Here is a 12,382-nt window from a genome sequence, read left to right as displayed (position 1 = left end):
AGTCCTAGCTCTTCTCTGCCCTCCCACCCCTACGGGAGGACATCTCCCGCTCAGCCCAGTCCTAGCTCTTCTCTGTCCTCCCACCCCTACGGGAGGACAGCAGCTCCCGCTCAGCCCAGTCCTAGCTCTTCTCTGTCCTCCCACCCCTACGGGGAGGAGAGCTCCCGCTCAGCCCAGTCCTAGCTCTTCTCTGTCCTCCCACCCCTACGGGGAGGAGAGCTCCCGCTCAGCCCAGTCCAAGCTCTTCCCTGTCCTGACAACCCAATGGTTGAACCAGCTTCCACCTGAAGCTAGGACAGCACAGTCCCTGCCCATCTTCAAACAGTATCTTAAATAATCCTCGTCCACGGTATGGTTTTCAATACTGTGAGTACAATTTAAAAAATAAAAAAAGTAAATAAATTCAGTCAACTAGTGTAATACATTAGCAGACAACGTTCTTCATTTCACCTGTCATATAATTTTTCATTATGAAGTTTACTGGTAGTCCCCAGGCACATGGTGTTTGTTAACAAGCACATAACAACGAGAGACCAGAGCCTTGTGAGTCACCCACTGTGGTGCAGCATGCGCCAGATGATCTATTGTAGTTACAGTATGGAATTCATAACTAAATGTTTGCCAGCTAGACATCTTATAATTATTAAGTCTAAAATGTGTTAATTGCTCTGCAGTTGTGCAATTAGTTTGCTAATTTAGTAGGCATCTAGCTAGTTAGCATGTAGCTAGTTAGCATGTAGCTAGTTAGCATGTAGCTAGTTAGCTTCTTGTAAAAATCTAGCTTCTCCTGGATCAAGAGCCTTGCTGTCTAATATTTGTATTGCTCGTGCATCAAACTGCGAGTAGCATTTTTTGAGTTACATGTATAATGTTATGAGCTGGAATGTCTGTCCTGCAAATAGTTTGTCAGAGACTGTCATTTGCTATGAGATTTTACATTACATTAGAATTGCTTAATCTTCTAGATTACAGAGGCTCAGTAGGGTTTGAAAATAGCGCCCCTAGTGTTCAGCGCCGATATTACCCAAACATCCAGGGATGGCACAAGGTCGTTAAAAATGAAGGTGTGACAATCTGGATAGCATTCAAACCTAACATACAAGCAACATTTTTATCCAATCCTATCGAAAACATAATGTTATTATACACAAGTTTTACTGCGCGTGAAGTTTCTAACGCAAATATTTAAATCAGTTGTCTTCCTCAAAATTAAAGGGGATGATGAAGCAATATTTGCGAGAAGGAGGGAAATCTAATTTCATTGGTCCTCTAACTCACAGCTCAGAGACTTTTTAATTCAGGATAAATTGAGTTATCCCTGAGTTAGCCTGCCTGAGAACAGGCTAGTTCTGAAGGATTCATTGCCATTGGAAAATGTACCTACCTGGCTAAAAAGGTGAGTCACTTTCACTGTAACCTCTTATCCAGAGTTGAGCTCAATAGTCGATCAAAGTTAGCTTGCTAATTTTCTCCAACCAGGTATATAGTATAAGGGTTCTGGCCAACTCATTGTCATGTTTTATAGGACACAAGAATAGAAACAGACTGGCGCGGAGAGCAGAGGAGAGAAACCTACCTGTTGCAGGAGAGGAAGTGCTGGAACACATCACATCTGGACAGGACCGGGTGACTAGTCATGTGATTCATCCACCATATCAACCCTTTCCTCCTTTTAGAGATGAAGTCCTCCTCAAACCGCCCCGTGGCCTGTTTCTCTGGGATGTGGGGCACCGAGATGACAGGGAACTTCTCCACCAGCCTGGCGTAGAGCCAGTCAAAGTGTTTATACCTCCTGTTTACCTGGGTCTGTGTGTGGGTGGGCGTCAGCTTGTAGGCAATGTAACTCTTCATCCCTTTGAACTTGGTCTGCTTGGTGGGGTCGTCTATGGTACAGGAGAATGGGTATGGGTTTTCCTGCCATTCTGGACCGTATTGTCCCGTTACAACACAGATCTTATCCCCATCTTTCACAAACCCAGCTGCCTCACCTAACACGAACGCTTCCCCTCCTGATTTCACAAATGTTGAAAACCTATTGAGGTTTCTACTGACCGTGGCAGAGCTCTTGGCTTGTTGAGCGTTGCCACTTCTGGACATAGAAGATGTTGACACGCTATATGTAGACGATCCATTGCCATCAAAGTCCCCTTGGTGACTACCACCAACAACCCCGGGCTCGTCAGCCACTGTAGAGGTGTCATCCCAGTCTTCATCCCAGTCTTCATCGCTGCCCTGGCTGGCTTGGTAACCGTGCTGCTGCTGCTGCTGCGCTGGGGCAAGCGGCGAGGACGCTGTAAACCCAGACGATATTATTGATGTTTTGGACAAGTTTTCAATTTGATTTAATGTTTTATTCGAGGCGTCCCCGAAACCTCCGGTTGGAATATTGGCGTATCGGGATCCCCGGTAAGTATCCTCTGATGTGCTGTTATTATTAAACGTGGACGCGGTATCGTTATTTAGGATCTCGACGTAGGACGCGGGGAAGAGACCTCTCTCGCCTTTGCTGTTGGATCCTTCTAGCCAGCCTTCAATGTCCTGTTCGCTGTACAAACTCACTATTTCATGTTCCGTTAATGATATCTCCCCTGTGTTTTCGGAATTGAACTCGTATAAAGCCCTCGCCTTGAGCGCCATAGTTCAAACAAATTACTGTCTGGCGCCCCCGCAAAACAAATAACCAGCAAACTCTTATTAACGGGCTAGCCTATACAAACTACACTAGTTCTGAAGGCGCACTCCCTCCTAAATGTCCCTTCTTATGCGATCTACCTCGCAATCCAGTTGTCTTTTGTTACTGTAATAAAAAATAAAATAATACGTGCAATAAAATCCTGTTACTTCGTCCGAGTCTTTGCCGTTTAAAGTTGAAGGGACTAGTTGCAGCGGTGGCCCCTGCCTCTCTCATCACACACTCCCCTTTTCGCACTCAACAACCATACGTAATCAGTCTGAGTAATGGAGGGTGGTATGAGCCAGAATTAAGTCTAGGCAACCGTACCACCCTGTGGCTGTCGCCTACTATTGAACGTCTGACTGTCAGTCACCATGTCTGTGTGACGCCTGCCTGTTAATGAAAGTCATAAGGTGTGTATTTTATATTATTAATTACTTCTCAACCATAAACGTTAGAAATGTACAGTTTTTCCCGTGTAAAAAAAACGGAAGGGTATTTTCCCCATTGTAAAGTAATGGAGTTAGGCTAGGTTGCTAATGGTTTTACGTGTAGGAGATGGTTATTAAAATGCCATTCAAACTTTCTGTACTTTTTTTCAACAACATTTATTTTATTTTTTTTATCAACAAAGGCTCAAATTAGTTCAGGTAATATATGTAAATACGTGATGTCACAATAACATGTGTTTGTGTTAATGTTTGTACGAAAATAGCGTTTAACACTATCACTAGCTTGATGATAACCAAATGTAGCTTGGCCCCCAGTAATTTAGATTTTGTAATTATTTTTTATTTTTTAGAAATTGACACTACAGTATAGGCAATAATTTATACACAATTGCATTGCTTACCTCAATAAACAGCTGCTCCCGTCTGAAAAAGTAGGTTTACTGAGGTAAGCAATGCAATTGTGTATAAATTATTGCCTATACTGTAGTGTCAATTTCTAAAAAATGTAGAGTATGGGGGAGAATTCTGGAGGCCTGGACGTGAGTTATATGTAATGTGAATGTGTAGATGTATGGTGGCTCCAGATTTGGATTAAGGGACCAACGGGTTCTGCCATGGGCAAGTCCCTTGACAGGTACCAGGAATGGTGGGAGGGACAATCTGAAAGTATTTATCTTTGCACACGAGCAGCGTCCAGGCCTCCAGAATACTCCCCCTATCACCTGCTGTACGGATGGGAGCTGTTTACTGAGGTAAGCAATGTGCAATTGTGTGCAATTGTGCAAATGTGCAATTGTGTATAAATTATTGCCAATACTGTAGTGTGAAACATTTTGTAGTTGACTTTCTATTGCTGTTTTTTGTATAACATACTTTATTATCCCTGATAGAAGTTGTCGAACAAGATCAGAATGCCTTCGAGGACCACCTGACTGAGAAGGAGGTTTTTGACCAGGTAAAAATGTTCACTGTTCATTTATTTTCTGGCCTTCAAAATATATATATATATATATATATATATATATATATATAAGAGATGTATTTGTGATAACATAAAATATAATTGCATTTATTTCTATTGTCAATCAAGGTGAGACTGAACATGAACAAGGCGCAGGAGAAACAGAATGAGAGCCACCGGAGGAGAATCAAGGGGACCAGGTGCTTTGAACATCCTGGCTAATAACTTGGAAGAAGGACGAAAGGTAGGCGAGACCTGGGATACCTTGGTGCTCTTTCTCTCCTAGTTGTGGTCACCATCCATTAAGGTGAATATAAAAATCTCACATTATAACTATTTGCCTCCTCGTGGTGGGCGGTATCGCCATGCTGTCAACAGTACCTACACTGGCCCAGGGATTATCTCCAAATAGTCCATCTCAAGGCCAAGCGCTGGGTCACATTAAGTGACCAGGGGTGGCAGGTAGCCTAGTGGTTAGAGAGTTGGGACCGTAAGCAAAAAGTTGCTGGATCGAATCCCTGAGCTGACAAGGTAAAAGAATATGTAATTATGCTCCTGAACAAGGCAATTAATTGTTCCCCGGTAGGCCGTCATTAAAAACAAATAGTTTTAATAAAGGTTCAAACATTTTCTTTTTAAGTAATCGCCATTTCCAGGTAGGTACTGTTAAGGTGTATGACTCCAGTGGTCATGACATCACCTTGGAGTTTCTCTCCCAACTCATCTCTCTTATCTTTTTCAGGGACCATCCATTACCTCCCTCATCAACCCCACTGACAGGTTTCCTTTCTTTTCTGTCCGCCATTAACATTATTGCATGTCTAATCAAACATTTTTAAATTAAATCATTCAGTAACTGTATTTTTACCTGATAAACCTGTAACCTGTGTGTTTTCTTGTTTACGTCTCTGTCTCCTACCCTGTTCCCTTTAACTCTGCTCCTGTTCTCCAGGACCTAGTGGTTCGGCCCAACACCCAGACCCACCTGATGTCCTCCATTTCCTGTTCTCCAGGACCTAGTGGTTCTGCCCAACACCCAGACGTGGATCCACCTGATGTCCTCCATTTCCTGTTCTCCAGGACCTAGGGGTTCTGCCCAACACCCAGACATGGACCCACCTGATGTCCTCCATTTCCTGTTCTCCAGGAACTAGGGGTTCTGCCCAACACCCAGAACCACCTGATGTCCTCCATTTCCTGTTCTCCAGGAACAAGGGGTTCTGACCTTTTCAGGTCAGAGAAAGATGACAGAGTTTCTGAATTGGAATTCCGAGTAGGATGACCGGTCAAAACAACAAATAATCCCAGTCTGAGCTTGTTTTTTTCCCGAGTTCCAAGTTGTCTTGAACGCACTGAAGTCGGAAGTCAGAGATTGCCGAGTTCCGAGATATTTTGAATCCTCCATTAAAGGCCTACCTCTTTCTGAATAGGACTACCTCCAACAAAGAATCCATTGTCTCCATTGACAGTCCATGTTAATTCATGGAGGTATTTTATGAGGCTAGGAAGACGTTAGGTGACTTTGTGAAAGGTATCAGTAGCTTCACGAGGCTTAATTCTGGCACTTATCACCCCCTATAGGTGTGTATTGATGTGAGAAATAGGCATATCTACACAGCGATGGTGGCTGGCTGCGATATCAACTAGCCTAATAATTATTGTATTGAGGTGCCTATTTTAGCTAAATCGTCAAATGAAATTGATTAGATTACTCTCAATCATTATTTTTTTTTTTTCAAAATCATGTACATTTTTGCAAACATCACGTTTGAAATGTGTTCATGGTAAGATCGTTCCTAATAAATTTACAAGCAAACTGACACGTAACTTGTCTGTGTCACGTTGCATGACGTGAAAACTAGGTCTTACATGACGTGTATGTGTCATGTGACATAAACGTGACATGAACGCGTCGGCAAGTTTGATGCCTTGGAAAAAAAAACTTGTCTCCATTGACAGTCCATGTTAATTCTTACAGAGCTAGGAAGACGTTTAGGTGACTTTGTGAAAGGTATCAGTAGCTTCACGATGCTTAATTCTGGCACTTATCACCCCTTATAGGTGCAGCTAGGGAGATGAACAATCTAATGGGCAACACCAATCAAACACTGGCCGCTTTAGTTGAGCGGTGTGATTTGATTGATTCTTGATTCTAGATGGTATCGGAATCCTACTGTATTTATAATAGTTTGTACATATCCTTTTTTTATCAGAATGTAACATGGGTGTAAACAATGTAAACAATCCGTAACAATGTAACATCTTTTTTTAAATTGTTTTTATTTAACCTTCATTTAACTAGGCAAGTCAGTTAAGAACAAATTCTTATTTACAATGACGGCCTACTTGTAAAGCTCCCCCAGGCCTAACCCTCCTCAAAAACCGGATGACGCTGGGCCAATTGTGCGCCGCCCTATGGGACTCCCGATCACGGCCCGTTGTGATACAGCCCAGGATCGAACCAGGGTCTGTAGTGACACCTCTAGCACTGCGATGCAGTGCCTTAGACCGATAACATCTGATAACAATATTTATTGTTCTATCGCATTTTTAAGTATCTTCTTTCAACAGTGAACAATTTCTAAACAATCTCATAAAATTTGTACTGTAAAAACAACATCGTCACTGATGCTGAAAGCCTCATGCTTAGCATTCCCATTTATGTCATAGATATCATACGTTTTCAATGACTGGAGAGGAACTTCCCTCTGTCCATTTACCAAATTAAATATACACTTCATATTTGTTCAAATTATAAGCATTTTTTTTTTAACTGAGGTGAGAGGAGCTGGAGTAAATTTTCAAAGCGAGGAGGAAAAAACGTATTTTAAGAAAATTGATTTTAAATATATCATTACTGCTGTTATAAAATTCAATAACGTTAGCACCAACAGCTTTTTGTAGCAAAGTAGCGTCAGATAGAAATGTAACAATAACAATGTATAGAGAAATATTTGAAAATGTAACTTCACACGAAAATAACAAACACAATGAATGAATCAATCACTCATGTTAGTGGTACTGTAACAGCTGATCTGACCTCATCTTTACCTGATCAATACAGTAATAATCAATAATCAATAGTCAATAATCAACAGTCAATAATCAAGAGTCAATAATCAAGAGTCAATAATCAATAGGGGTCCACCTCAGTGTGTTGTATCCTAACAGGTGTTCTCTGTTTGGATTCCACCACCAGTATCCCATCATGACATAGTAGAGCCCTCAGACCCCCCGCCTGCTGTAGTTTCTCAGGCAGTGGGTACTGACGGGTGAAGCTTCGGGTAACAAACCCATGTTCATCCATTCTGGCTCCATGCTGAGCCTTGATCAAGAGCCATCCCTCAAACACCTGAATCATGATATCCTCAGGTCTGAACTGGGACACGTCCAGAAGCACCTGGTAAACAGGCTCAGTCCGCTGGGGTTGGGTTGTGGTAGTACCGTCGCAGACCCCTTCTAGCTTCACTACCCCAGGGTCGGGCCTCACTACCCCAGGGTCGGGCCTCACTACCCCAGGGTCGGGGAAGGCTGGCCCGGGCAGGGCGAACAGGTCATGGTCCTCCACACAGTCGTCCAAGTCCCTTCCTTGGAACAGGGCCTGGTGGCGGACTGGGCTGTTCACCCAGTGGGTTATAGACAGTCCCTCCATGGTTCTGCCTTCCTCCCAATCCATGTCCCAGAAAGCCTCTTGTGTTGCTGCTGTGTGGCAGAGAGGAGTGAGCTTCACAGTCGCACAAATAAAACAACAACAAGAACAACTGAGCAAACGGAATATGAGAAGATATCCAGCCGGTCAATAGTCCTTCAGAAACACTTTTCTATTGTTAAAACCCCCAGTGCTAGTCATTCAGAAACACTTTTCTATTGTTAAAACCCCCAGTGCTAGTCCTTCAGAAACACTTTTCTATTGTCAAAACCCCAGTGCTAATCAGTCAGAAATACTTTTTTCTTTTATCGCCATGGCAAAGCAGAGGATTGCGATTGGCGGGTCTGTGATCGTGTCGCTTGCAGTCTCTCAGTCTGAAAACCTCTTGTAATATTGCTGTGGCACTGAGTCACTGAGTTTGACAGTCGGTCAGATGAAATCAAGACGGGCCATGGCCTATATTTAGGACAGCATGTGATAGGTGCTCTATCAGACTCCCATGTTGCTGTGGCAGAGGAGTGAGCCCGACGGACATTTAGCTGAAATCATGGCAAACTATGTCTATATTAAGGACAGCGTGTTATTCTGGTGGGTGGTGGTTCTGGGGGATGGTGGTTTCTGGGGGGTGGGCCTCTCAAGTCCTAATAGCGGTGGGAAGGGATCAGACCTGGGTTCAAATGTCTATCTAAAAGGTTTCAAATACTTGTCATTTGCTTTAGCCTGCCTGGAGTACCAGATGGGTTTGCACTTTTGCAGCTATTTTCTTTTGGTTCCATTGACCAGGCAAGATCAATCAAGCCCAGATAACATATTAATTTCAAATACTATTTGAACCCAGGTCTGGATATGTAAGAAGGCTGTTTTTAGAGCTGGTAGATATGCAGCAGAAGCTAAGATTGCATATTGTATTTAACCTTTATTTAACTAGGCAAGTCAGTTAAGAACAAATGATTGTTTTCAATGATGGTCTAGGAACAGTGGGTTAAACTGCCTTGTTCAGGGGGCAGAACGATCAATTTTTTTTTTTTTACCTTGTTAGCTCAGGGATTCGATCTTGCAACCTTTCGGTTACTTGGCCATTGAACTAATGTCTCATATGTTTCCTTACACACTTAATATAATAATAAAATGACCATGGTACTGTTCTGAGAGATATGATGGGGATATACACTATGTATACCAAGTATTAGGAACACCTTCCTAAAGCCTAATGTGAGTTTTTAAAGCATTTGTTGAACTTGTAGCATATTGTTGTTTTGCCAAATCAAATATTTTTTGGGGTGAAGAATGTACTTGTTTATGTTAATGGAAGAAGCAACATGAGTGTAGATAGTCCTATAAAACCATCGCTCAGGTGCCACATCTTAGTTAGAGTTCAACTTTAGGTCATTCACACCTTTGGCACACCGGGCCATTCTGATTGGTTGCCAAGGGTGGTTACTAGGGGGTGGAGTTTTGAGAGCCCTCTGGAAAGTGTAAGTCCCTCAGTCAATTCAATTCAAATAGATTTATTGGCGTAGGAAACATGTTTACGTTGCCAAAGCAAATGGAATAAATAATAAATAAAAATGAAATAAACAATCAGAAATGAACAGTAAACATGAAAGAAAAAGAGACATTTTAAATGTTAGATTATGTCTATATTGTCACTTTCTGACCTTTATTTCCTTTGTTTTGTCATTATTTAGTATGGTCAGGGCGTGAGTTGGGGTGGGCAGTCTATGTTTGTTTTTCTATGTTTTGGGGTATTTCTATGTTTCGGCCTAGTATGGTTCTCAATCAGAGACATGTGTCATTAGTTGTCTCCGATTGAGAATCATACTTAGGTAGCCTGGGTTTCACTGTGTGTTTGTGGGTGATTGTTCCTGTCTCTGTGTTTTGCACCAGGTAGGGCTGTTTGTGGTTTTCCACGTTTGTTGTTTTGTAGTGTTCGTGTTGATCCTTTTTGTTATTAAACATGAATCAATATAATCACGCTGCTTTTTGGTCCGCCTCTACTTCACCACAAGAAGACCGTTACATATATACAGTGTTGCAACAATGAGCAAATATTTAACGTACAAAAGGCAAAATAGCATAAATATGGGTTGTATTTACAATGATGTGTGTGTTCTTCACTGGTTGCCCTTTTCTTGTGGCAAAAGGTCACAAATCATGCTGCTGTAATGGAACAATGTGGTATTTCACCTAGTAGATATGGGAGTTTATCAAGATTGGATTTGTTTTCATATTCTTTGTGGGTCTGTGTAATCTGAGGGAAATATGTGTCTCTAATATGTTTATACAGTTGGCAGGAGGTTAGGAAGTGCAGCTCAGTTACCGTGTAACGACTATCTTGTGCGTATTCATTTTGAGGGTTAACATGTTACTATCTCACGCCTGTGTTCTGGGCATACTACTTTGTCCTGTTTATTTGACCCTTATGGTATAGTTCAGGCCATGAGGTCAAATCTCTCCCCCGATTACACTCTATGGGTCAAACTGGCTACCAGCAAGTCATTGTTATGCCCTCTGACGTCGTCATGTTGTGTCTTCTCCCAAGATGGCTGCCCCCATGGCCTTACTATTGTTATTATCCTTATCCTTGCTAGCCGCTAACTGTATAGCTTTTAAATTGTTTACCACTAGGCCAAGAGCCTGTGGCCTTCTAACATGCTAGCCTGCCTCTGTACATTAAGAGTTTAATTTCAAAACACTACAGTATATATACATTTTCAGAAATGTTGGTAGATTAGATTTTACTGTAGATTGGTGTGTTTTTTACACACACAAGTCAGTTTTAAGAACAAATTTGTATTTTCATTGACGGCCTAGGAACAGTGGGTTAACTGCCTGTTCAGGGGCAGAACGACAGATTTGTACCTTGTCAGCTCGGGGACTGGATCTTGCAACCTTTACGGTTACTAGTCCAACGCTTTAACCACTAGGCTACGCTGCCGTCCCAACCATGGGGTTGTTCAATGACAGACATGTATTTGTTTAAAATCTATCACTTCATGGTTTCATTTCAGAGAGATAAATAATCATGTTTTTCTGATAAATGCTAAATATCCACCTCACTCTCAGATAAATCAGTAATACGGCTAGGTTTTACACAGTAATAATATATATCCTCCTCCCTCTCAGATAAATCAGTAGTACTGCTAGGTTTTACACAGTAATAATATATATCCTCCTCCCTCTCAGATAAATCAGTAGTACTGCTAGGTTTTACACAGTAATAATATATATCCTCCTCACTCTCAGATAAATCAGTAGTACTGCTAGGTTTTACACAGTAATAATATATATCCTCCTCACTCTCAGAGAAATCAGTAGTACGGCTAGGTTTTACACAGTAATAATATATATCTGCCTCACTCTCAGATAAATCAGTAGTACTGCTAGGTTTTACACAGTAATAATATATATCTGCCTCACTCTCAGAGAAATCAGTAGTACTGCTAGGTTTTACACAGTAATAATATATATCTGCCTCCCTCTCAGATAAATCAGTAGTACTGCTAGGTTTTACACAGTAATAATATATATCCTCCTCACTCTCAGAGAAATCAGTAGTACTGCTAGGTTTTACACTGTAATAATATATATCCTCCTCACTCTCAGAGAAATCAGTAGTACTGCTAGGTTTTACACAGTAATAATATATATCCTCCTCCCTCTCAGAGAAATCAGTAGTACTGCTAGGTTTTACACAGTAATAATATATATCCTCCTCCCTCTCAGAGAAATCAGTAGTACTGCTAGGTTTTACACAGTAATAATATATATCCTCCTCACTCTCAGAGAAATCAGTAGTACTGCTAGGTTTAACACAGTAATAATATATATCCTCCTCCCTCTCAGATAAATCAGTAGTACTGCTAGGTTTTACACAGTAATAATATATATCTGCCTCACTCTCAGATAAATCAGTAGTACGGCTAGGTTTTACACAGTAATAATATATATCTGCCTCCCTCTCAGAGAAATCAGTAGTACAGCTAGGTTTTACACAGTAATAATATATATCTGCCTCACTCTCAGATAAATCAGTAGTACTGCTAGGTTTTACACAGTAATAATATATATCCTCCTCACTCTCAGAGAAATCAGTAGTACTGCTAGGTTTTACACAGTAATAATATATATCTGCCTCCCTCTCAGATAAATCAGTAAACGGCTAGGTTTTACACAGTAATATTATATATCTGCCTCACTCTCAGATAAATCAGTAGTACTGCTAGGTTTTACACAGTCTAATGTAAAACAACAAAACATTTATTTTAAATAAACTGTACAAATTATACATTTGCAACAATATTTAATGAAAAAAATACAATACAATAATATGAGATCTGTAAAATCTTTACATTTGAAATGTTTGTAATTAGCAGATTATCCAGAGCGACATTAAGTTCATTTATCTTAAAGGAAAACTCCGCCCCAAAAACACATTTTAATATTTGTTTCATTCGTCCATTGTCCCAAAATATTTTGCATGTCAGCAATCAAGTTTTCAAGATACACTAAATGACCAAGAGTATGTGGACACCTGCTCGTCGAACATCTCATTCCAAAATCATGGCCTTTAATATGGAGTTGTTTCCCCCTTTGCTGCTATAACAGCCTCCACTCTTCTGGGAAGGCTTTCCACTAGATGTTGG

The 12,382-nt window shown here is 41.1% G+C and overlaps 2 protein-coding genes across 4 annotated transcripts; both read right to left on the bottom strand.

Annotated features, from left to right (window-relative positions):
* Positions 1–1,576: 1,576 nt before the first annotated feature.
* On the bottom strand, positions 1,577–2,885 carry LOC139399204 (sorting nexin-18-like; the record flags this gene model as incomplete). Its single annotated transcript, XM_071144714.1, has 1 exon — positions 1,577–2,885. A coding segment is annotated over exon 1 (1,061 nt), but the record flags the coding sequence as incomplete, so codon positions are not given.
* A 3,465-nt stretch (positions 2,886–6,350) lies between these two features.
* LOC139399205 (heat shock protein beta-3-like) lies at positions 6,351–8,149 on the bottom strand. 3 transcript variants are annotated; one of them, XM_071144715.1, is made up of 2 exons: positions 8,033–8,149; positions 6,351–7,789 (listed from the first exon to the last, which is right to left on the bottom strand). In XM_071144715.1, exons 1-2 carry the CDS (start codon positions 8,049–8,051, stop codon positions 7,221–7,223), a joined length of 588 nt encoding a protein of 195 aa, XP_071000816.1. In that variant the 5' UTR covers positions 8,052–8,149; the 3' UTR covers positions 6,351–7,220. The 3 variants fall into 3 exon arrangements, with proteins under 3 accessions (XP_071000816.1, XP_071000817.1, XP_071000818.1); XM_071144716.1 differs by having other exon boundaries at positions 6,604–7,786; positions 8,033–8,126; XM_071144717.1 differs by having other exon boundaries at positions 6,604–7,811; positions 8,033–8,106.
* Between the last annotated feature and the right edge of the window lie 4,233 nt (positions 8,150–12,382).

Source organism: Oncorhynchus clarkii, unplaced genomic scaffold (assembly GCF_045791955.1).
Source record: "Oncorhynchus clarkii lewisi isolate Uvic-CL-2024 unplaced genomic scaffold, UVic_Ocla_1.0 unplaced_contig_7066_pilon_pilon, whole genome shotgun sequence".
NCBI lineage: Eukaryota > Metazoa > Chordata > Actinopteri > Salmoniformes > Salmonidae > Oncorhynchus > Oncorhynchus clarkii.
The sequence above is the reverse complement of the archived record's forward strand: the minus strand, read 5'-3'. Positions and strand labels throughout refer to the sequence as shown.